General features: G+C 50.4%; 1 protein-coding gene and 1 pseudogene across 1 annotated transcript; both read right to left on the minus strand.

Annotated features, from left to right (window-relative positions):
- Window positions 1–1,803: 1,803 nt before the first annotated feature.
- NT5DC4 (5'-nucleotidase domain containing 4) lies at window positions 1,804–13,055 on the minus strand. Its single transcript, XM_068966804.1, is given in 19 exon segments — window positions 1,804–1,833; window positions 4,727–4,804; window positions 7,542–7,602; window positions 7,960–8,013; window positions 8,427–8,547; window positions 8,550–8,594; window positions 8,763–8,835; window positions 9,081–9,188; window positions 9,989–10,021; window positions 10,541–10,624; window positions 10,883–10,936; window positions 11,128–11,221; window positions 11,571–11,607; window positions 11,610–11,627; window positions 11,706–11,797; window positions 12,005–12,101; window positions 12,183–12,299; window positions 12,404–12,528; window positions 12,979–13,055. Coding segments are annotated over 19 exon segments (1,398 nt in total).
- A 3,418-nt stretch (window positions 13,056–16,473) lies between these two features.
- On the minus strand, window positions 16,474–19,653 carry LOC138075133 (large ribosomal subunit protein uL16-like; annotated as a pseudogene).
- Between the last annotated feature and the right edge of the window lie 5,518 nt (window positions 19,654–25,171).

The following is a 25,171-nucleotide window of genomic DNA, read 5'->3' on the forward strand; positions in this document are numbered from 1 at the left end:
AGGAAAGATATACCCACTTGAATGCAGAGCTCCAAAGAATAGCAAGGAGAGATGAGAAAGCCTTCCTCAGTGGTCAATGGAAAGAAATAGAGGAAAACAATAGAATGGGAAAGACTAGAGATCTCTTCAAGAAAATTAGAGATACCAAGGGAACATTTCATGCAAAGATGGGCACAATAAAGGACAAAAATGGTATGGACCTAACAGAAGCAGAAGATATTAAGAAGAGGTGGCAAGAATACACAGAAGAACTGTACAAGAAAGATCTTCATGACCCAGATAATCATGATGGTGTGATCACTCAGCTAGAACCAGACATCCTGGAATGTGAAGTCAAGCAGGCCTTAGGAAGCATCACTATGAACAAAGCTACTGGAGGTGATAGAATTCCAGTAGAGCTATTTCAAATCCTAAAAGATCATGTTGTGAAAGTGCTGCATCAACATGTCAGTAAATTTGGAAAACTCAGCAGTGGCCACAGGACTGGAAAAGGTCAGTTTTCATTCCAATCCCAAAGAAAGGCAGTGCCAAAGAATGCTCAAACTACCACAGTTGCACTCACTCACACAATTCTCCAAGCCAGGCTTCAGCAATACGTGAATTGTAAACTTCCAGATGTTCAAGCTAGTGTTAGAAAAGGCAGAGGAACCAGAGATCAAATTGCCAACATTCGCTGGATCATCGAAAAAGCAAGAGAGTTCCAGAAAAACATTGACTATGCCAAAGCCTTTGACTGTGAGGATCACAATAAACTGTGGAAAATTCTGAAAGAGATGGGAATACCAGACCACCTGACTTGACTCTTGAGAAACCTGTATGCAGGTCAGGAAGCAACAGTTAGAACTGAACATGGAACAACAGACTGGTTCCAAATAGGAAAAGGGGTACATCAAGGCTGTACATTGTCACCTTGTTTATTTAACTTATATGCAGACTACATCATGAGAAACACTGGGCTGGATGAAGCACAAGCTAGAATGAAGATTGCTGGGACAAATCTCAATAACCTCAGATATGCAGATGACACCACCCTTATGGCAGAAAGTGAAGAAGAACTAAAGAGCCTCTTGATGAAAGTGGAGAGTGAAAATGTTGGCTTAAAGCGCAACATTCAGAAAACGAAGATCATGGTATCCGGTCCCATCACTTCATGGCAGATAGATGGGGAAACAGTGGCTGACCTGATCCCACCTCTCTAGGTCATCGCCGAGTTATCACAAAGACTCGAGCTGGGCTCCCTGTGCTATACCGCAGGTTCCCACTAGCTGTCTATTAATATTTACACATGACAGCATGTATATGTCGACGCTAGTTTCAGCACATGGGCTTCGTTGCCGCATGACACATGGGATCTTAGTTCCCCAACAGGGATTGAACCTGCACTCCCTCCATTGAAAGGTGGAGTCTTAACCACTGGACGACCAGAGAAGTCCCAACATAATGTTTTTTTAAAACACACACACACACAGAAAAACACTGCATCAAATGAACAACCCCCAGATAGAAATACAGATGACTTCCTAGGAGTTGAGCAGAGTTCTAATCCAAAGCTGTTAGCCTTCCCCACTTCCTCTAGTCTTTATGATATAACTGTAGCCCCACTCTTTTCCCTGCATTTCTACATGCCGACCCAGAGTAATAATAAATCAGGCCACATGGCTCATGCAACAAAACATACAGGACACTGGACACCAGAGATACAATGGGGACCCAAATGACCTGTCCCCGTGGAGCCACAAGTCTAGTGGGGACACATGTTAGAGCATCACAAATGTCAGAGTGTGATGATCCTGAGAAAGAGGATCAGGGAGGTAGGTGGGAGGCCCCTGAGACCTGAGGGAGGAGCAGAGGTGAGATAGAGGCACAGGAAGGGGTCTTGACCACCTCTTCTTTCTGCGAGTCTGCCCTCCTCCTCCCCCTCCCCACCCCTCTTCCCCTCCCCGTGCCTCATCTCTTCCTCAGACCCCTTAGGATCTTCTGCCAGGCCGCTTATCCCCCAGGCCATTTCTGCATTCTCTCTGCCCTAGGAGGGAATTCTAAGTGTTCATTTTTATAGTATTAACAAAATACTTTTTGTAATGCTACTGGATTTCAAAGAAAAGCATGTGCCCTAGGGTCTGAGCAGTTTTCCCAGTAAAATACTATCCTCTAAGCTTTTAATAAGAGTCTAGGGTTTAAAGACACAAGGCCAGGGACTTCTCTGGGAGCCCAATGGCTAAGACTGCATTCTCAATGCAGGAGGCCCGGGTTCCATCCCACATGCCGTAACTAAGAGTTTGCATGCTGCATCTAAGACCAGGTGCAGCCAAATAAATATTTTAAAAGACTGAAAACAGAGCTAAAAATATACTTTGTGTTTCTTTAAAAAATAAAGACACAAGGTCAGGGGTACCTAGTCCTTTCCTGGAAAACTTGCCCCTGGTGACTCTGAGGCCCAGAAGTCAACACAGGAAGAAGAATGAAAGGTCTGGAAGCTTCTGAAAGTACAAGAGATGTCAAAAAATGTGAACTCTGAGCACAGGGCCTGTTGTCCCTTATTTATCCTCAGATATTCCAAATGTTTCCCCTATTTACCCACAGAAAATAAAACTAGTGAACTGGATCACATGCTTTCATTTCAAACATATAGATATATTCCTTCTAAGCCTCCACTGAGGGCAGGAGGAGAACGAGGTGACAGAGAATGATATGTTTGGATGGCATGCATTGGCGCAAACTCCAGGAGACAGAGTGAAGGACAGGGAGGCCTGGCATGCTGTGGTCCATGGGGTTGCAAAGAGACACGACTGAGAGCCTGAACAACAACAAAATCCTCCAGATGATACCATTAACAAGAAAAGTGAACTCAAATTCAGTAAAGGGCGAGGGCTTAACACCATGGAGGAGCTCCAACTAGAATGAAGAATCAAGTTTTAAAATCACAAGTAGGACTTTTTATAGATTTTCATGCATGTATATACATCAAGTTCAAAGATTATCTCGCTGTCTTTCACAGTGACTGGAAAGAACAGTTAATGAAGTCATCGATAACCATTGTCTTTACTAGTAACAGAATCAAAAGTGCACAGAAACACTATTTTTAAAAAGAAATTGATAGAAATAAAAATGGATGAGAAAGGATACATTCAGGGGAACTGGGTTAAATAGTTCCACTTGGTACACACAAATGCCCCAGCGGCCAGGGAGAACAGGCCCCCTTCCTCCTCCCTAAAAGAAGGGCTCTTGGGCTCCAGATCTGTTATATTTAGATTTCAATATGGTTGCTTTCTCTCTCTCCCGTATTTTTCCTGTTATCTGAAAAATATCTCATAGAAGAGGATGGGGATGCCAGCTGTGTCCTGGATTCAGTCTGCCTCCATGCAGCCCTCCTGGTCCTTCTCTCTTTGCCCGCAGCCTTACAAGAAACAAAGAAAGCTGGTTACGGAACCTTCCCAGGTTCACACAGTGACTCCCAGCCAGGGGTAGAAAATGTGTCCAAATGCCTTAATCTGTGCTGGGATGGAGATGAGAGGATAGAGTAACCAACACATCCCCAGAGAACCCACAGTTACAGAGGGGAGCGGGTCTAGTCCGCTGGTGGGTTGGGAGGGAAAAAATAGTTGCAAACCACTGGTTTAAGATTTGAAATAGCTCAGCTGGAATTCCATTATCTCCACTAGCTTTGTTCAAAGTGACGCTTCCTAAGGCCCACTTGACATCACACTCCAGGATGTCTGGCACTAGGTGAGTGACCATACCATCATGGTTATCTGGGTCATTAAGACCTTCAGTTCTTCTTTTGCTTCTGTTAGGTCCTTGCCATTTAATATTATCGATGTACTTGAATTTTGAGCTTCTCCTGGGCAGGAGTAAAGTGGCTCATAATTCAGTTTCTACTATGTCAGGCATATGAGAGGCACCTGGTGAAAAACACTGGTGGAAAGAATGTACACTGAGCCTGGAGCCACCACACTAAAGGGAACTGATAAGATGGGCATTTTGTAAATCAAGCCTTGGGAACACCAGGGTAGAAACAGGAACCCTCCTGCAGGGCTCAGGGCTGCAGAACTAGGTGAGGAGCCGAGCCTGCCACTCAGGAAAGCTTGGGTCTCCACTCAGAGGGCAGAGTCATAGAGCGGGCGAAGAAGGAGCCCCTCCACATTGTGTCCATAAAAGTTGCCTGCTGAGGAAGCCTGGGCGGGGAGAGTCTGTGTTGTCACCTCTCCCAGAATGAGGATGGATCTGTCAGAGGAATGATCCAGAAGAGATGCGGGGAGATATGGGCCCCCATTCAGTTAGCCGAGCAGGACCTGTGAGTCTGACAGCCAGTGGTTCTTGGCCCTCTCAGGGCCCCTGCCTCGTCTTAAAACCAAGTATTTTCTAACACAACACTGCAAATCAACTATACTTCAATTAAAAAATAAATAAATATTTTCATTTGCTCTTCTTGATTCTGAATTGAGATTCATAGACAATATGATTGTCTCTATAATCTTAACAATCAATATCATACCTTAACTACAACAAACGAGAAATGAAAAGCAACATATAATAAAATTATATGTATTCCTACATGAATATTCAGGAATGATTGCACTGGAAGACAAAATAGCTCCCGCAGACCTCCCAAATTACCCCTCGGGTTGATACTGCTCCACTGGGACCCCTGCTCTAGCCCAAGAGGAGCTGCCAAGTCTCTGAGCTCCCCAGCCAGTCAGCTGGCAGCCCTCATTTTCCAGTAACTCACCCTCTGGCTGCAAGAGAAGAAGCTGAAGGCGGGAATCAGACCGGCCCTTTCTTGCTCCACTGCTGTCTCATCGGGCATCTGTAGGGACCAGCACAGGAGGTGGAGGAGTGCCATTGGTGCTGAGGCCTTCCAGAGACCCCAGTTACACATCAGTACCCCCCAACGCCATCCTCTGCCCACAGCTGCCAGCTTCCTGCCCAGTGATGTTACAGAAAAGGGAGCCCAAGAGGGTCAGCAGGAGGAGGAAGTTTCTGGCAGATGGACTTCACTTCCTCAAAAGTCCCAGGCAGCACTGCTGGGTACGTTCAGGTTTCTTTAGCTCTTTCACCTGTGCACTCCAGATGCTTGTCTCTACTTTAGCAATGGTGTCTAACTGCACGGTAACGCCTCAGATCCCCCATTTTGCCTACAGGAATCCTCCAGCCTGCTCAATTAAAAGCCCAGAGATGAGACGAGGCTGCACAGTGAAAGCTCAGTGTGGCAGTGTGGTGCAGGGGGACAAAGTGGCCCTGGATTCAAATCCTGACTCTGCAGTCTACCTAGCAGCAGTCTGAACCTGAGTAATTTAGGTTCTCTGCACTTCCAGTTCACCGGTGGTAAAATGAGGAGAAAAAAACCTACTTTTCTGAGTTATATTAAGCATTCAGCAGAATCAATTAAAAAAAACACACCCAGCCCAGAAACATAAAATGGTTTCTCCTGCTCTCAATTATCAGGAAGGCAGCTGAGAGTGGCAAGAAAAATAAGGTTTACGGAGCCCCAGAGAACTAGCTTCAAGTCTAGATCCTTGACTGCAGACGGTACATCATCTAAGATGGAAATAATGACCGCTCGTTGGGGGAAGGGACATGCGTGCCCTGGGGAGCTCTGCACTGGTCAGACTCATGGCCCCCATGAACCCTGTGGCATCACTGTCGCCTTCACTTCCCTGCTCTTGACTGAGAAGCATTGCAGGTCTTCCAGAGGAAAACCGGCTGGAGTGTTTACTATGCAGTCTGCTGTTCCCTGCGATTACTGAGGGTAGGGGGACCACAGCCTTCCTCCTTGAAAGCTGTATCATGTGTACTAGGGAGATAATGCAGTCTCAGTTTAAACCAGGAGTTAAAATTGAGCAGGAGGAAAACTTCCCAGCAGAGGCGTCTTATCTGTAGAACCATAACCCCTCCAGAGCATTCTTTATGAGGCAGACAGTTATCTGCAAGGGTTTGGCCCGTTTGTGCCTGGAGATGGGAGAAGGGGGTCTGGTGACCTCAAATGCTCTTGGCAGGGCCAAGCACCCACGGGTCCTTCTGGGACGGAGGTTCAGGGATGCTCGGGAGGTTCCACAGGGACATACCAGCTCCCAGGCTGCCCGGTACAGCGAGCTGAGTGGGTGGTACAGGAAACCGAGGCAGGTGGCTGTGTAGAGGTCGACGTAGCACATCAGCTGGCTGGAGAAAAGTGTCTGGCGGAAGCCGCACCAGAACAAGCTGCCCATCACACTGTAGCACAGGTCCAGCTCCCGGCTGACTCTCTGGCAGAGGGGCAGCTCACTGATTCGAGATCCCATTCCCACCCACACCCAGGACCTGCATCACCCACAAGCAAGCCTGTCTGCCAGGGTCATGCCCAGGTCTGCCCTCCTGGGAAACAGTCCCCTAAGGACATTGAGGCCCTCGCCCACCACAGGGAAGGAGCTGCCATGGCGCTCAGCCAGCCCGGGCTTTGGGAGGTGGGGCAGCTCTCTCTGCTTGGCCCCAGGCTCCACTCCTTGCTTTCCTGCCTGGCCCTGGAGAGCAACCAGCCTGCTCTACACTCTCAGCATCACTGACTTTCTGGTAAGATCCACACACCCAGTCCCACTCCTGCCCCACACCCCTAGCAGGCCCCCGCCTCATTACAGGCCCTGCTTTCAGAATCTAGAAAATCATTCCATTCCCTCGTAGTTCAGTGGTTAAAAGTCTGCCTGCCAGTGCAGGGGACACGGGCTCCATCCCTGCTCCAGGAAGGTCCCACATGCCTCAGGGACAACTAAGCCTGTGCACCACAACGACTGAGCCTGTGCTCCGCGGCAAGAGAAGCCACCACAGAACGAAGCCCGTGTGCCACAACCAGAAAAAGTCCACGCACAACAGTGAAGACTCAGGTCAAAACAATAAATAGTTCTTTTAAAAAAATAAAAGTGGTCCAATGTTACTCCCAGAGTGACCAAGGACATCCTTGTTACCCTCTCTGTGCCTCAGTTTCCCCATCTGTAAAATAAGGGTGACAATCCCTGTCCAGTCCCCCTCAAGGGGCTGTGGGAGGATTATATGGCATGAAAGCACTGAATTCCCTACAAGAGGTTCAGCCAAGATCCTGCACTATTGATCCCCACTGGGCCTGGGAAGGTCGAGTGGCCTGAACCCCTGTGGGACTCTTCCACTTCTAGTGACTGGTCAGGAATGACACTAGGGAGCGTGTCCTTTCCTTACCCAGACACACCAGTGCATCCAACCTAAATCCTGTCTTCTCAGGCCCTTTGTCTGGCTGACCCCAGACTCGGGCCAGGCAGTTGGTCACATGAGGACCCAATCCAGGAGGCAGGTGGTTCTCAAGGTTAATGGTGGAGATGGAAGAACCTCAACCCTTCAAGAGCACACTGCTGTCATTCAGCATGAGGGCCAGCAGAGGGCACAGGCTGACAAGGCCCAGTGGCACTCCTGGAGACGGGGGGAGTCATAACTGGGCACTGGAGACCTGGGAAAGAGCTAATCCAGACAGGCAACCTGGAGTTACACGCCTCACCCTCTGCCCCGCCAGGCCCATCCCCTCCTCCTCAGCACCCTGCTCTTACCTGAATCTCCCTCTCGGTGGAGTTGATGAGTTGCAGGCCGTAACCACTCCCATCTGTGTGCCTGGTGCAAAAATGGTCACTTGACCCAGGAGGAGAGGAGCTGGGGGCCCCGGAGTCTCCAGGTACAACCTCTCCAGATAGCATGGGGTGGGAGGCATTCTGCGGGCACGCAGTGGGGGTGCTGAGCTGGGTGTGTGCCCATGTGTGAGAGGGTCAGTGGTTCAGGAGGAAGGGCCTAGCGGTCAGTGTGAGCATCTCAAGGGGGTCAGAGTCCAGTTTAGTAGGGAAGCCCAGCCTGAAACAGATCGTGATTTCCTGAGCAACCAGGCATGGACCCTGCTGCCAGGCGTGGACATGGAGCACCACCCTCCATCCTGCTCCCCTCCCAGGGGAGGGGGTCACAGGTCAGGGCTCTCACTGGTACAGGTCTGCTAGATGCGCGTCCAGCCTCTTCAGCATCTCCATTCGCTCTGAAAAGCAGACAGGTGACGGGGGCATGACAGCCCAGCCTACTTTGTCCTGGGCCTAGCTCAGCTAGTGAGGTCAGGGTGGAAAGCTCACTGGAGTCTAACTCCACTCCCCTGCCCCGGGCCCAGCTGTGTGCATAACATCCTCGGCCCGCTCCTTACATTGAGGGAGACTCCGCCCAGGCCAGAGCAGGGAGAGCCCTGTGGGAAAGATGCCTTCAGGCTGTGTGACTTTGGGCAAGACATTTAACCTCTCTGGGTCTCTGTTTCCTCATGAAAAAGCAGATCACTCTCATAAACCACAGAGCAGACAGTATGATCATGGTCAGTATTGACCCCACATAGAGAGGGGACGATGACCATGGCTTTAGCGTCACTGGCCAGTGCCCCCTGCTGGTCTGCCCCCTACAACTCATCCTTCTCTCGGCCCCAGATGCCCAGCTCCCGGGACAGCTCAGGAACCACCAGACAAGTCTGCTAGCCCTGCAGCTTCTTGGACTTGAGGATGTCCGCAAAGATGTGATCGCCGATGTATAGGAGTCCTTCCCCCGCACCCCGAGCAGCTCACATACCACGTCCGATGACCCTGCCAGACCAGGGGAGGACAGGCCCACTCACAGTCCTTCCTGTCCTAGCAAGCAGACTGGGGACAGGGGCTTCTAGTCCCGTCCTGGCGGGTAGGCCTGGGACGTGGGCTTCTAGTTGAAGGTGGGTTGCTAAGTAGGAATGGGAGGGAGGAGGGGGAAAGGGGAGCTGGTTCCTCCAGAGCAGACAGCACAGTGCTGGTGGGGGCTGGTTTAGGTACCAACACAGAGCTTGCCCATGTTCTGGAGGGGGCAGAGGGGTGTCCTGGTCAGAGACGGTGGGGGGTTGGGCCTGGCAGGGGTAGCTATGGGGTGAGGAGACTAGGGGGACACAGAGGGCCCTGAAAGAGTCCCCTCCCTGGATCCCTGCCTCTAGGGACAGAGAGCAGAGCAGCCACCACCAAGGGCAGGTCAAGCCTGAGAGGCGGGCTCCCTCCCCACAGTGCAGTCCATGGCTCAAAGAGGACGGGCCTCGACCCCTGCACTACCATATTGACCTGTCTCAGCACTGTGGCCTCCACAAAGAAGTGGGGCTTCTGTGTGTCCACCACGATCAGACCAAAGTAGGACCTCCAGGGCCTGGCTGCAGCCTCAGCCTGCAGGCGGGAGGACGAGACGTGGCGGGGCACATGGCGAGGCACATGCCAACACACGCGCTCAGCCTGGAAAATCTGATTCAGGCTCTCAGCCAGGTCCTCATCCACAGCTGCCCCACCCACACCTGGCCGGGATGCCTGGCTCCGGACCGGTGAAAACTCACCAGCTCCCCCATCTCAGCCTTGGCCTCTCAGCCAGATGGGACATCCCGGGGCTCAGGAACCGGGGCCTCTGACCACCCAGCATCCCCAGCCACGCTGGCAGGAAGTGCTCAAAAGGTATTGGCAGAGGCCAGTGTTGGATGTCTAGTGGGCTGTGTCAGCCCTTGGAGTCCCTCATAACACAGAGTCAGAGACCCAGAGACACAGGGCGAGAGCACAGGTTCCTCCCCACCCCATCCCCCAGCTGGAGCCCTGCTTATGCATTAGCCGCCAGGTCCCCACAAAGTATGTCGCACTCCCCACCCCCAGGCCTGCCGAAGCCACGTCTCACCCCCTCCCTCACCCCCTTCTGCTCCATCCAGCCCCTCCCCAAATATCTGGTCACTTTGCCAAGGTCTCCCCACCCCTCAAGGCTCCTCCCATAGCCTGGCTGAAGTCACCAGTCTCCCACCCACTGGGGAAGTTCCAGCACCCACTGAGGAGGTTTCAATGGGCCCACTCAGGTGAAACAATCCTTCCCATACCCTTGGTTCCTCCTGGAGGAGAGAGCTGGACATGGGAGGGACCTGCAGCAAGGTGGCCTGGCCTCCCTGCCCTAGACACAGCCTCCACCAGCTGTGGAGGCCCATGGCACTCACCTCACCAGCATCTAACAGGTAGGTCATGATGGCCTGGCAAGGACAAGGCAGGAGTTAGGGCACCTAGCTGGGTCGGACCAGGGGCTGCCAAGGCCCTCAGCCCGCAGGTCACACACGGCACCACAAGAGCACGATGGAGGGGAAATAGATAATTTCACAGGGACCCTTAGGCCTCCCTGGTGGCTCAGGGGTAAAGAATCTGCCTGCAGTGCAGGAGAGGCAGGTTTGATCTCTGGGTCAGGAAGATCCCCTGGAGAAGAAAATGGCAACCCACTCCAGTGTTCTTGCCTGGGAAATCCCATGGACAGAGAAGCCTGGCTACAGTCCACGGGGTCACAAGAAGTCAGACACGACTGAGTGACTAACATTTCACTGAGACCTTAAAAGGCCAAGAAACAAGATACCAACCAGGCAGTGAGGGTTTCACCCCTCCTGCTTTTCCACTCCCTCACTGTTTCTGCAGGGCCTCAGTTTCCCCAGAGCCAGAAAGGAAAGTTCTCTGGCCCAGAGGCTGAGCTCCACCCCTCCAACCACCTCCATTTACACACTCACATCTCTGTAGTTGTAGCTGCTGTTCGTGCCCAGGAACACTTTTCCCACCTCCTTCATCTTGTCCAGCAGGACAGGGATTCATGCCTGGGGCAGAGAGAGAAGCTACCTCCAGCACTGGGGCCTCCCCGGAGCTGCCCTGGGAGCCTGTTCTCAGGTTTCAGCCCCATGGCTGGGCAGGGGGCCCCAGGTCAGGCAGGAAGGCAAGGAACAAGGCCAGGGTGCAAAGCTCTGTCTACATCTTGAAGAAGGAGCCAGAGAAAGGCGGAGCATCCCCACTGCCCTGGGGGAGGAGGGGACAAGGGGGACAAGGCTTAGTCATGACCTTAGTCTAAGGCCACTCACATCCTTCTCCAGGTATTTCTCTAAGTCCTCCAAGGTCTTCTCCTTGAGACAGCCCTGCAGGAGGGAGCAGAGCTGTCTGTGAGTTCACATGCTCATGTGTGTATGTTTGCGTGTGCACACGGGCATGCGTGCATATGCCTACATCCAAGATGGAGGAACCCAGACCACCATCCTCAACCAGAAGCAGAGTGAAACCTTATGGGGTCTGGGGACCTGGATGTGGCCTGGGGTCCTGGGACACTCACCGAAAGGTGGACATAATCCATGGCATCCGTCACATCTTGGAAGAGACTTCGGAAGGACATGAAGAGGTTCCCGTGCTGATAGCCCGTGTCACAGCTGAGTCAAGCCAAGAGGGAGGCTGACAAGGGCCCCTGAGGTGACCACCACCCTGGAGCTCTACCAGCGGGACTCCTTCCATCCACAGTGAGCAGGACGCTTGGGTCCATGTCCCAGCCCTCTTGGGAGGGGTGTCACCCTGCGCTGAGGGTCACCCCTTGGGGATATCGGTTATAGAGTTGGGGGCTCCCACATCTAAGGCCTTCCCACTGAGTTCTTGTAGCCCTTGGAACCCCTTAGGAAGAGCCGCTGCCTCTTGCTGGGGCCCCCACTTCAGGGCTTGGCCCCTAAGGGGAGCAGTATCCTGCTGGGTCACCCCGGGCTGGGGGAGGGAAAGGGCTCAGAACGCACTTGATATAGGGAGCAGCCAGAGAAGAAGTCTTTCAGCAGGCAGAGAGGTAGGTTTCTGGGAGTGGGGAGCGCGGTCAGTCTCTGGTCCAAGGATCCAGGCCAGAGCCGGAGTTACCTCACCATCAGCCCTCACCAGGCAGGTTGAAGAGCGTCTTGAGGATGTGAAACCCCTGCAGATCATCCCCCTGAATGAACTTGCTGGGGTAGAAGCTCCAGACCTCCGCCCTGCGGAGGGAGTGAGCACTGTGCGCTGATGGCTCCTCCACAGCGCCCCCCAGTGGTCGGCCAGGCCCTGCCACTCCTTCGCCCCTCTCCCCATCTTCCTGTCCCCCTTTCTCCAGCTGGCATTGCCGAGCCCTGCTGTGTGCTTGACTCAGCCCCCAGCCCCACCGTCTTTCCTGTAGCATCCTTGCCCCCGAGCCGGTGCCTTACTCCGAGAGGGAGGAGAAGCCGTGAGTGCCCAGCAGCACGTTTCCGTGGGCATCCACCTTCAGCAGGTTTCCGTAGAGCGCCTCGAACATCAGCCCCCCTGGGTGAGGGCACAGAGGCTGTGAATGGGGTGCCGGGCCGGGACTCGGCTCAGCATCCCGCCCCCCGGGCCCTGCTCACCTGGCGGGGAAGGTGGGATCGTAGGTGTTGCGCAGGATCTCGTGCGGGTACCCTATGCACACCAGGCTCTCCAGCAGCATCTCGAAGGCCAGTGTCTCGTAAGCCGGGGACTTGTAAGCTGCAGGCCGAGCAGACCCAGGCCCATTGGTGCCCATTCCCCAGCCGGCACCCCTGGCCACCAATTCCTCACTCCCTACTCCCACCCCTCCCCCTCTCCGCTACCAGCCAGAGTGTAGTCCATGTCAAAGCCGAAGCAGCCAGTCTTCCCCATCGCCAGGCTGCGGCTGACAAAAATCCTGGAAAGGGGAGGGTGTCCCCAGACTCCAAGGGCCAGGGCTTCCCTGGGCCTGCGTGTGTCTGAGCACATGTGTGTATCTGAACACGTGTGCCAGTGTGGGCAGGGCTCCTCTCACCGTGGCAGTGTGCTGGGGGCATCCCCAAGAGCAAGGGTGTGCCCTGGTCAGTGGGGGTGTCACTTTCCTGATGGAGGTCACTGTGTCCAAGCTCAGAGATGTTGCGTTTGTCCCAGGTGGGCAGCACAAAGCACCAGGTCTGGGGGTGGGGGAGGGGGGAGAGCCCCTCCCCCCACTGAGTGTACACAGTCAGTTTTCCATGTGGTCAGCCACTGCCCACCTACAGGAGGATGTTCCCTTTCGAGAGCAGGGGCTTGCCTGTGTTTTGAGTGTCATCATCTCTGTGTATTTGAAGGAGTCAGTCCCGGGGCTGCTGTGTTGTGTGGGGTGTGTCGGGAAATGGGGTGTTTATCATGATCCCCTCACCTCCCCCATCCATCTCACCACTGATGCCAGTCCGGCTCCAGGGCCTGCGGCTCCCCTCTGGGCTCCCTTAGCTCTCCCCCGTCCACACTGGCCATCGCCGCCAGGAGTGAGAAGGCAGTGGTTCCTTCTGCAGTCACCTGCCCACTATCAGTGGTGTCCAGCAGCTCCCCTGTCCCTCACACCTTCAGACACCACTGCTGGCCCTGCTGGCCCCACCCTGGGCCCCATCTCCTCCTCGTCTGAGGGAGGAGTCAGCCAGGACAGTCTCTGGTGTCCCTTCTGTTCCTTAAGTGCCTGTGCCTGGGTGCTCAGTCGCGTCCGACTCTTTGAGACTCCAGGGACCGTAGCCCTCCAGGCTCCTCTGTCCATGGGCTTTCCCAGGCAAGAATACTGGAGTGGGCTGCCATTTCCTCCTTCAGGGGATTTTCCCAACTCAGGGATCAAACCCACATCTCTTGTATCTTTTGCATTGGCAGACTAGTTCTTTACCAGCTGAGCCATCAGGAAAGCCCCTGTTTTTTAAGAGAGAAAGCAGTAATAAGAAAGAACAATTCATCTATATTATACTGTCTTCACTTCTTAGATTTATGCATCCAAGGACCACAACGACCTAGAATGTAGCAGAAAACTCAGAGTGCAACAAACATGGGGTTGCAAAGGCAGGAGACTCATGTGCTTTAAAAATAAAAGACTGTCCCGTGCCAGAGGGTACCAGAGAGAAGCATTTTAAGAGCTTTGAGGTACTGTTCTGAGAATATCTTTCTGTTCCTGAGTAATGTGGTCCAATGTTAGAACACTTAGAGTTTCTTTACCGTAGCTCCAGGTTACTGTGCTGAACTCTGCGAAATTTCCCTTGGAGTGTCATCTGAATATCAAGTTTGCTTGCCACATTTGTGGCTTCCTCAAACCAAAATTCATGGTAAACTTTGATATTTTCCATCACTTCACTTACTGAATGCAGATGACAGTCAAGCTCTTGGCTGCACAGAAGACATGACTGTGTCTACTGCCTCATCTTGAGTTACAAGAATAACCTAGAAAACCTAAAAATATAAGTGTTCTGTGGTTTACCTAGGAATAATACACAAAATATTGTGGCTATTTTTAGTGAAGAAAATCAATTTTGCATAGTTAATTTCAACCTAGATAGAATGTGAATTTTGTTTTTTAAAAAATTCTTAATACATAAATAAAAGTGTCTAATAAAGAAAAAAAAGGACTTGAATTCTTGCTTTACACACAATTCTAGCATGTTGGGTTATCAATCTTCCTAGCCCAAGGCCATTTAAAGAAGTAATTTCTGGAGACTTCCTTGGTGGCTCAGGGGTTAAAAATCCACCTTGAGATGCAGGTGACCCGGCCAGGGAACTAAGAACCCGCATGCCATGGAGTAACTGAGCCCACTACTGAGTCATGCGTTCTGGAGACCGACCGAGCACAAGGAGAGATCCTGCAGGACGCAACCAAGATCCCGCCTGTCACAGCCAAGACCCGACACAACCAAGTAAATAAATATAAATTGGAAAAAGAAAAAAAGAATCGCTAGAAGTGTGCCTAGTTGCTCTGTCGTGTCTGACTCTTTGCAACCCCATGGACTGTAGCCTGCCAGGTTCCCCTGTCCATGGAATTCTCCAGGCAAAAATACTGGAGTGGGTTGCTACTTCCTTCTCCAGAGGATCTTCCTGACCCAGGGATCAAACCCACATCTCCTGTGTCTCCTGCCCTGCAGGTGGATTCTTTACCCGCTGAACTATCAGGGAAGCCCTAGAAGTGGAGCTATAAAAAATGGAGCTATAAGAAATGGCAGATGATTAGAATCTCAGAATCAGGAAAAAAAAAAGTACAAAAATGAGTGCCCAAGAGCAGAGTAATTGTGATCATTTAGTGCAGAGCTGTAAACAGGCCCTGTGCTGTGCTGTGCTTTGTCCCTCAGTCATGTCCGACTCTTTGGGACTCCATGAACTGTAGCCCGCCAGTCTCCTCTGTCCATGGAGAATCCCCAGGTAAGAATACTGTGGTGGCTTACCATGCCCTCCTCCAAGGTATCTTCCCAACCCAGGGATCGAACCCAGGTATCCCACCTTGCGGGTGGATTCTTGGTCTGAACCACCAGGGAAACCCAAACAGGCCCTAAGCGTCCATAATTGCTGGTTTTGCAACAAAGCACGATGATTTCCATTTAGAGTTTTGACCTGGATCATCCAGAAAAGCTTAAAGGATATAGCATGTCCTCTTTTAAAAAGGAACACAAGTTTATGATACATTTGATAAAATGTTCTCTCCAAAATGGCCAAACTAAATGAAGTTAGGCACTGTTGAAGGGATAGAAATTATCTGGGGGGAAGAAAATATTTCAGTGAAACAGTCCCATCCTTGGTAATTGCAAATGAACAACGGTTAGATGGTGAGGCAAGAGTCTGGAGGCTGCAGGAGGTACGTTAGCTCATTTTCACCCACCTCTGCCTAGAGCCCTCACCAAGACCCTGGACTTTTCAACAGCGTGGAAGAGAAAGGCAGAGGGAATGTTCCAGAGGAGGAGGCTAACGAGACATGCCAACTAACTGCAGTATCTACTCTCAGATATTCAATCAGGGAAGGGGATTTAACCCAAGGACATAATAAGGTCAACGAATAAGACTAGCCGATCGACGGCAGCTTAAAGCACTGGCTCAAGGTCAATTTCTAAAGTTGACGCCACAAGAAAAATATTCTCGGAAAATACCAAAGTATTCAGGGTAAAGGTCATGACATGTGTAACTTACCTTCGGATTGTTTAGGGAGAAAATTATGCATGTACACGTGTGTGCGTGTGTGTCCATTTGTGTGTGTACATACTGGCAGGGACAGGTGATAAAACGATAAAGCAAATGGAGTAAAATGTTAGCAATAGGAAAATCGTTTTTATTTTCGGTGGTGGGGAGGCACACAGTTTGTGGAATTTTAGTTCCTGCACCAGGGATTAAACCTGGGGACTCGAGAGTGAAAAATGAGGAGTCCTAACCATTGGGAACTTCCCTGCTGGCTTAGCAGTAAAGAATCCGCCTGCAATACAGGAAACGCAGGAGACTCAGATTCAGTCCCTGGGTCGGTAAGATCCCCTGGAGAAGGAAATGGCTATCCACTCCAGTAACCTTGCCTGGAAAATTCCACAGACAGAGGAGCCTGGCAGGCTACAGTCCATGGGATCACAAAAAGTCGGACACAGCTGAAGTCACTAAACAACACCACCACCACTGGACTGCCAGGGAATTCCCAACAATAGGTAAATCTTGGCAAAAAGAATAAAGATGTTCTTTGAATTATGTTTAATTTTTACAACTTTTCATAAACTTTTGGAATTATTTCCAAATTTTAAATATATATTTTTTAATTAAGGAGGTCCAAGGTGCCCACATTACCACCTAGAATGGTCACTTCTGCTCCCACTTTCTTCTGAGCTCCCAGCTGGGCCCTTCCCATCCACCCAGAGGCAGCGTAAAAACAGGACCATTCAGCCTGCAATCCTGTTGATTCTCACACCCAGGCTGTGCCTGTTTGGAAGGTGTCCAGGCCCAGCATGTGATGGCCTTGTTCCCCATGGCCACCTGACACTCAGAAAGGTGGCCAGATCTGGGGCGCCCAGGGCGTGGGGTAGGGCAGTCACCGCTCACACTTCACCTCCACCTTCAGCCGGAGGCATTATTCCAGATCACACAGTTGGTCCACTGCAGCAGAGTTTGAGGGGCCTTTTGTTCCTCTTTTGTTTTTTGGAGAAGGAAACGGCAACCCATTCCAGCATTCTTGTCTGAAGAATCCCATGGACGGAGGAGCTTGGTGAGCTACAGTCCACGTGTTGCAAAGAGTCAGACACGACTGAGCGACTTCGCTTTCACTTGTTCCCCTGAGTTTGGAGAAACCCTCTCAAAATCACCAGAAACTTCCCGCAGACTGGGCTTCCTCACACAGGGGTGGCTGGTACATGGAGGGATCAAGATGGGAAGTGGAGCAATACATCAGGAAGGCCTTTCTTCTGTTTTAACAAGAAAGTAGGATTTATTGGTGGGTGTGATAAGAAGGGGACAGCGCCAAGGCTCTCCTGAGCACAAGGCCCACCATTTGCCCAGGGGCCACCACTAGGGATGTATTTGACCACACAGTCATCTGGGGTGAGCCACTTTTCTGTCACCATGTTTTCAAATTCATCTACATTAAACTTAGTAAGTCCCAGGACTTCTCCAATGGTCCAGCGGCTAAGACTAGGCGCTCCCAAGACAGGGGACCTGGGTTCAATCCCTGATCAGGGAACTGAGATCCCACATAACACAGCTAACAGTTCACATGCTACAACTAAAGATCTCTAATGCCACAACTAAGACCCGCCCGATGCAGGCAGATTTTATTTTTAATAAATAATAAACTCAGTAAACCCCCACTTCTTGGAGACATGGATCTTCTGGTGGCCAGGGAACTTGAATCAGGCCATGAATAGGGTCTCAGGGCTTCCCTGGTGGCTCAGCAGCAAAGAATCTGCCTGCAAAGCAGAAGCCACAGGAGACACAGGTTCAATCCCTGGCTGGGGAAGATCCCCTGGAGATCTTCTGGAGAAGAACATGGCAACCCACTGTAGTATTCTTGCCTAGAGAATCGCATGGACAGAGGATCCCGGCAGGCTACAGTCCATGGGGTCACAAAGATTTGGACACATCTGAGCAACTTAGCACACACCAGGGCCTCAATCACATGCTCCTTGCTCTGCAGCTTGGTGCAGATGGACATTATAATTTGGCCAGTGTGGACCCTGGTCACTGGGTCCGGGGCTTTCCAAAGGCACCATGCATACCTGTCTGGAGTCTATCAGAGCCTAAGAGCACAGAACAGCATCTTGTTGATGCAGGTGATGTGAAGGGGTGGAGCCACACTTGGATGTGAAAGCTATCTTTGCCACAGCTTTTTACCATGTACGTGTTGGCACACATACAGGCAGCCTCTGAGGCCTCAGAGGACAGCTGCCTATCCTCATCAAACACTGTGTGCCCATAGAGTGGGAACTCATCCACTTTTACCTTCTTCTACCCCAGGTCAAAGATGCGGATCTTGGCATCAGGGACATTTCAGCAGAAGTGAGACTGGATTCGGCTTGTTTTCACGATACCAGTAACACCAGGCAGGGCAGAAGCTAGTGGCAACAGCAGGATCTTCAGTGGGAGTGCCAAAGGGAAAGAGCCATCAGGAAGACTTTTTGTTTGTTTGTTTGCTTTTCTTGGCAGCACGTGGGATTTTTCATGCAGCATGTGGGATCTTAGTTTGCTGAGCAAGGACTGAATCCACTCCCCCTACCTTGGAAGCAAGTAATCTTAACCACTGGACCACCAGGGAAATCCCAGGAAGGTTTTTTGTTTTTTTTTTTTTTCAACAAAGGGGCATCCTGAATGAGATCTTCTGGAAATGTAGGATTTGCATTAGTTTAGAAAAGAAAGAGATTTCATGTAACCCACAGTGTGCCCAGTGCTGAGGGGCTGGAAGGAAATTGACCCACAAATGGAGGCTGGGCACTGCCTACAGGCCATTGGCCATGGGAGCCCAGGCTGGCCCAAGGGGGCTCCTTCCCTCTGATGTGGCCACAACAGCCAAAGGACATGTCACCCATCACCCAGGTGAATAAGGAGGGATGTGACTCCAATTGCAAGAAGGGCTGGGGCTGAGTCAAGGCCCACATACAATTCTGCCCCAATCCTTCCCCACCCAGGGCAAAGGCCAGTCCCCTAAATGGGTGGGGGACCATGGAGGGAGAGATTTGCAGTAAGAGGTTAGGAAACTTGCGAGATCCTGTCTCTCTCATCATCAAAATAAAGGAAGTGTCTGGGAGTTTGTGGTGTGGGTGTGAGTGCAGATGTGAAAGTGGGCGTGAGTGTATGCGTGTGTGCTGACTGGGCACTTGGCCATCCTGACCATCCTACAAGAGCACAGGATGGGGGAAGGGAGGCGAGGGGCCCACATTCCCCCTCAGGACGTCATACAGCACTTTGGGGCCCCCACTTTCAGGTAAAATTGGCCCCTGAGGGAGTGAGGTGAGGCCTCATTTGCCCCTCACACAATCTTGCAGACCCAGGGTCCCCACAGGCTCTGAGGCTGGCAGGAGGTAGAAGAAGCTACGGCCTGGGAGACAGTGCCCTCCTGTCCCTAAACGGATGAGGCAGTCTGAGCCCGGGGTGGAAAAGAATTTCCAGACAAAGAGCATTTTGGAAGGGAAGGAGTTTAAAAAGAATAAAGGGCAGAGATAACAAGGGCACTGCAAGTGCAGCAGTCCAACCTCCTGACAGACCAGGAAGAGTCCACAGTTTTTGTGGGTTAATTGCCAATTTTTATAGCCTGAAGACAAAGAAAATTCCTGCCAGAAGGTTGACGTTAGGTGATTGGTTAGGATAACCCACTCCAGTATTCTTGACTGAGGGACATAGGAACCTGGCAGGCTATAGTCCATGAGGTCGCATGGAGTCAGACATGAATGAAGCAATTTAGTATGCAGGGTGATTACTGGAGTGGGCATCTTTGCCTAATTTTCATCATAAAGCTTGTTGGTGATGATCGGGGCTTTTGGCAAGAGTTACAAAGGGGCTCATTTAGCTTCAGTGACCTTGGTTCTGAGCTCCGCTTCTTGGCCGTGGTACAAGGCCTCGCACCTGTGGCCTTGGGGCAAGACTCAATATAAACCATGTAGCTTGGTGATCCTGAGGGGCAGAGGGTGAGGTGCTACAGGAGGGCCCCAAGACAGGTCTGGGGCAGGTTTGTTGCTCAGTTGCTCAATCACATCCAACTCTTTATTACCCCATGGACTGCAGCACCCCTGGCTTCCCTGTCCATCACCAACTCCTGGAGCTTGCTCAGACACATGTCCATCGAGTCGGTGATGCCATCCAACCAACTCATCCTCTGTCATCCCCTCCTCCTGCCTTCAGTCTTTGCCAGCATCAGGGTCTTTCCCAATGAGTCAGTCCTTTGTATCAGGGGGCCAAAGTATTGGAGTTTCAGCTTTAGCATCAGTCCTTCCAATGAATACTCAGGGTTGATTTCCATTAGGATTGACTGTTTTGATCTCCTTGCAGTCCAAGGGACTCTCACGAGTCCCCTCCAATACCACAGTTCAAAAGCATTGCTTCTTCAGCGCTCAGCCTTCTTTATGGTCTAGCTCTTACATTCATACATGACTACTAGAAAAACCATAGCTTTGACTAAATGGACCTTTGTTGGCAAAGTAATGTCTCTGCTTTTTAATATGCTGTCTAGGTTTGTCATAGCTTTTTTTCCAAGCAAGCATCTTTTAATATCATGGCTGCAAAACACCATCTGCAAGAAAATAGTCTGTCACTGTTTCGTTTGTTTCCCGATCTATTTGCCATGAAGTGATGAGACCGGATGCTCTGACCTTAGTTTTCTGAGTGTTGAGTTTCAAGCCAGCTTTTTCACTCTCCTCTTTCACCTTCATGAATAGGCTCTTTAATTTCTCTTTGCTTTAGGTCAGAAGGGTGGTGTCATCCTGGGGCATGTTGGAAGGGCATCTGAGACCCGCCAGACATGCCTGAGGCTGGGTCACAGAGCTTGAGAGCCACAAGCAAGGGCAAACTCCACCCCTGACAGAGACCCACACCTCTCCTTGCTGTCATCTGGAGAGACAGGAGGGGGCTAGGCAGGATGAGTGCTGGCTTGCACAGAGGGTCAGGGCAAAGGGAAGCTACATGAGAGTCAGAGATATGGTGAATTTCAGTATTACGTGCCATATTTTCTTGCACATAAATCCATCTAGTCAGACACCGTGCATTCATTAAGTGTCTACTTCATGCCAAGCTTCTAGAAGCTGGATTTAAAACTATGAAGAGGACTTCCTTGGTGGTCCAGTGCTTAAGAATCCACCTGCCAATGCAAGGGACACAAGTTCAATCCCTGGTCCAGGAAGATCCCACATGCCACAGAGCAACTAAGCCTGAGCGTTGTAACTACTGCAGCCCTTGTGGCCTAGAGGCTAAGAACCACAGCAAGAGAAGCCCTCTGCAATGAGAAGCCCTCATACTGCAACTAGAGATTAGACCTGCTCTCAGCAACTAGAGAAAGCCCACGCACACCAATGAAGGCTCAGTGTAGCCAGAAATACAATAAAAATTTTAGAAAAACTATGTAGTGTTACCTGCCCTTAAGTAACTGACAGTCCAAGAAAGAAGACAGACTACACTCATTAATAGGAAACAGTGAAATGAGAAACATGCTGGCTCAGTGGTAAAGAATCCAACTGCAATGTCAGAGTCTTGGTTTCGATCCCTGGGTCAGGAAGATCCCCGGTGGAAATGGAAATAGCTACCCACTCCAGTATTCTTACCTGGGAAATTCCATGGACAGAGGAGCCTGGCTGGTTGCAGTCCATGGGGTCACAAAAGAGTAGGACACAACTTAGTGACTAAACATACCCAGAGAACCCAGGGGAGGTTAGGGAAAGCTTCCTGGAGGAGGAATTAGCCACATAAGGCTGCCTCCAAGGGTGCTGATCGGCGGCCTGGCAAGCATGTGGGAGTCACAGACATGCTTGGTTGGGGTATAGAGCTGGGGTATCAGCTGGGGCTCACTGTGGCTAGCTTTCCAGGCCACACTAACAGGTGGAGACTTTCTCTGGGAGGTGATGAGAGTGAAGCAGTGTAAGAGAAGAATGATCCGGTCCCATGTACCCAGGGGCGGATCGCCGCGGCTCAGGGTGGAGGAGGACACGTGACAGGGGTCAGCCAGGAGTCAGTAGCCAGTTCAGTGCTTCTCAAACTTCAACATGCACGTGAATCATCCAGGAGTCTAGTTAAAATGCAATTTCTAGTGGGGAGGCGGTTCAGGATGGGGAACACCTGTACACCCATGACTGATTCATGTCAGTGGCAAAAACACTACAATATTGTAAAGTAATTAGCCTCCAATTAAAATAAATAAATTGACTCATTGGAAAAGACTTTGATGCTGGGAGGGATTGGGGGCAGAAGAAGAAGGGGACGACAGAGGAAGAGATGGCTGGATGGCATCACGGACTTGATGGACGCGAGTCTGAGTGAACTCCGGGAGTTGGTGATGGACAGGGAGGCCTGGCGTGCTGCCATTCATGGGGTTGCAAAGAGTCGGACACGACTGAGCGACTGAACTGAACTGAACTGAAAGGAGAAGAAAAAAAAAATAAATAAATAAAATGCAACTTCTGACTCAGTAGGTCTGGGGTAGGTCCCAGGAGTCTGCATTGCTCCCAAGTGCTCAGATAGTTGCATGATGCCCATCTCACTACATTTCAGTGACAAGAGTGGAGCCTTAGCTGGCAAGTTGGAATGACTAAAGCAGTTTTAAAACCTCTGACATGTGGTTTACCTGGTGGTCCAGTGGTTGAGAATCTGCCTACCAATGCAAGGGATGCAGGTTCAATCCCTGGTCAAGGAATGAAGATCCCACATGCCGCAGGGTAACTAAGCCTGTGTGCCGCAACCAGAGAGGCCCACGTGCTGCCACAAGACCCAGAGCAGCCGAAAGAAAAATAAATTAATTAAAATAAAGTCTCTGGTGAATGGGAAGCAGTCAGGCAAGGGCAGGTGGGCACATTGAAGCCACGGATGGCCAAAGCCAGTGCTGAGTAACAGCCTAGTGGGGGGACCCCTCTCTCTCTGAGACTCTCATGGAACTGGTCTAGGGTAAGATTCAGCCATGGGGCATTTTTGCTCCCTGGGTGACTCTGTGTGTTAGTTGCTCAGTCATGTCTGACTCTTTGCAACCCCAAAGAGTAGCCCGCCAGGACTGTAGCCCTCCAGGTTCCTCTGTGCATGGGATCGTCCAGGCAAGAATAACGGAGCGGGTCGCCATTTCCTTCTCCAGGAGATCTTCCTGACCCAGGGATTGAACTCAGGTCTCCTGCATTGTAGGCAGGTTCTTTACCTTTTGAGCCACCAAGGTGGCTCTAACATATAACAAATTTTCAGGACCTTGGCTTTTAAAAGTCATTCAACACATCCAGCCAACAATAGACGTAATGAGTGCAAAAGGAAGCTGAGATCACCCTACCCCAGGCCTTGGGAGTCTCATGCCTCTGGAAATATCCAGTGTCTGTATAGAACTGACTGTGTCCCAAATTCATTTTCTCATTTGCTTCTCACTTCAGCCCTGTGATGTAGATATTATTACCATTATTATTATCCTCTTTTTCTAGAGAGGCAAACGAAGGTTGGGCTGGGTGAAGGACCTCACTCACTCCTTGGAGGCTTCACCTGTCCTTTCACTGCCCCTCCTTCTAAAGGTCCGCCACCACCACAGACAACACGAGCACTGTCTGTTTTTTTTTTTTTAATATGTATTCATTCTGCTGCACCAGGTCTTAGTTGCAGCACATGGAATCTTTGATCTTCATTGCAGCACTCAGGGTCTTTAGTTCTGACATTAAAACTCTTAGTTGCAGCATGTGGGATCTAGTCTCCAGGCCAGGGATCGAACCCTGGCCCCCTGCACTGGGAGTACGGATAGAGTCTTAGTTACTGGACCACCAGAGAAACCCACCAGCACTGGGTTGGCAGGAGGATTTGGAGGCAGGGCTGAGGGAAGATTCACTTCCTAGGACTTTCTCTGCAGCCTGCCCTTGGGAATCAGTCAACACTCCAACACAGTTTGTGGGGGCAAAGGAGGAAAACAGTCACCTCCCTTCTGGGGCTATTGGTCCCTCTTACACTTGACCCATTAGCCAGATGCACTTCAGGGGTAAGAACAGAAATGCCCAGCAATTGTCAGGAGTTCAGCCCAAGGTAGAAATGAGCAGAGGGTAGGAGAGAAGGGTCACATCCCGATGTTTTATTGTTTTATCATCTGGTAAATCCTTGTGAAGCCTGGCCAGGCCCCACATCTCATATAGAATCAGCCAGGACTCGAGTGGATGGGAGGTCGGCTTGTCCCATGGGCCATGTTCCTAGAATGACCACCCCTCTCACACACAGTGTTTTGTGTCATCAACCAGTCCCCCAGGGAAATGAGACTTGCTTTAGAAAACCACTTGGTTTTGCAGATCTAGTCATGAAAATGTCCATTTCCTTGGAACCATCCTATTCTGAGAATCCATCCTAAAAGTATACAGAAAACAGAAAAAGCTAAATGCAAGGATTCACGGATGGGAGACAGAAAAATTAAGAGTTTGAGATTAACATATACACACTGTGTGTGTGTGTGTGTGTGTGTGAGTTGCTCAGTCATGTCCAACTCTTTGCGACCCCATGGACTGTAGCCCACCAGGCTTCTCTGACTGGTATTTTCCAAACAAGGAAAATTTCCGGGCAAACAACAGGAGTGGGTTGCCATGCCCTTCTCCAGAGGATCTCCCCAACCCAGGGGTCAAACCGGGGTCTCCCACATTGCAGGCAGATTCTTTACCATCTGAATCACCAGAGAAGCTCCATACACACATTACTATGTATACAACAGAAAACAGATAAGCAATAAGGACCTACTGTATAACCCAGGGAACTATACTCAATATTTTGCAATAACCTATCAGGGAAAAGAAACTGAAAAACAATCACTTTGCTGTACACCTGGAACTAAATAACACTGTAAATCAACTCTACCTCAATTTAAAAAAAAAGAGAGAATTCATGAAAAATCAGAGGCTCCTTTGATGTCCATCTAGAGAAGAGGAGACTCTGTTATTTATAAATTATTACACTAACTTTGCTAATTGTAGTCAAGAAGATTAACTCAGAAAATGTGAAAATGCTTTTCCCACATGGGGAAAAGAAAATCAGAATCCCCAATTGCATTGCACAGGCTTGTCAACCATTAACAAATCGCATACACAAAGGATGAAGAAAATAATTCAAATGAAGAGTGGCTTAACATGCATATGAATCACCCAGGGGAGGGTCTGGGTAAAATGCAAGACCATATTTAATTTCTTATCTTTGGTATCTTTATTTCAATAATAAAATTTCAACTACATAAAATGACATAGAAATTTCAAGAAATGTTTATGCTAACTGAAAAAAGAACAGAAAATGATATATACATTAAGATTCTGTTTTTTTCAGTAAAACTTCTTTTTTTTTTCCTTTATGTCTATTGTGAGCACCTGGCCTGAACTGCCTTGGGGCATTAAGGGATGAGCCCATTGGTGCTGACTGTACCATCCACCCCACCCCCACCACTCCCATCCCCACCACGCCCATCCCCCCCAACCCTCCACATTCAC

This window comes from Capricornis sumatraensis, chromosome 1 (genome assembly GCF_032405125.1).
Source record: "Capricornis sumatraensis isolate serow.1 chromosome 1, serow.2, whole genome shotgun sequence".
Lineage (NCBI taxonomy): Eukaryota > Metazoa > Chordata > Mammalia > Artiodactyla > Bovidae > Capricornis > Capricornis sumatraensis.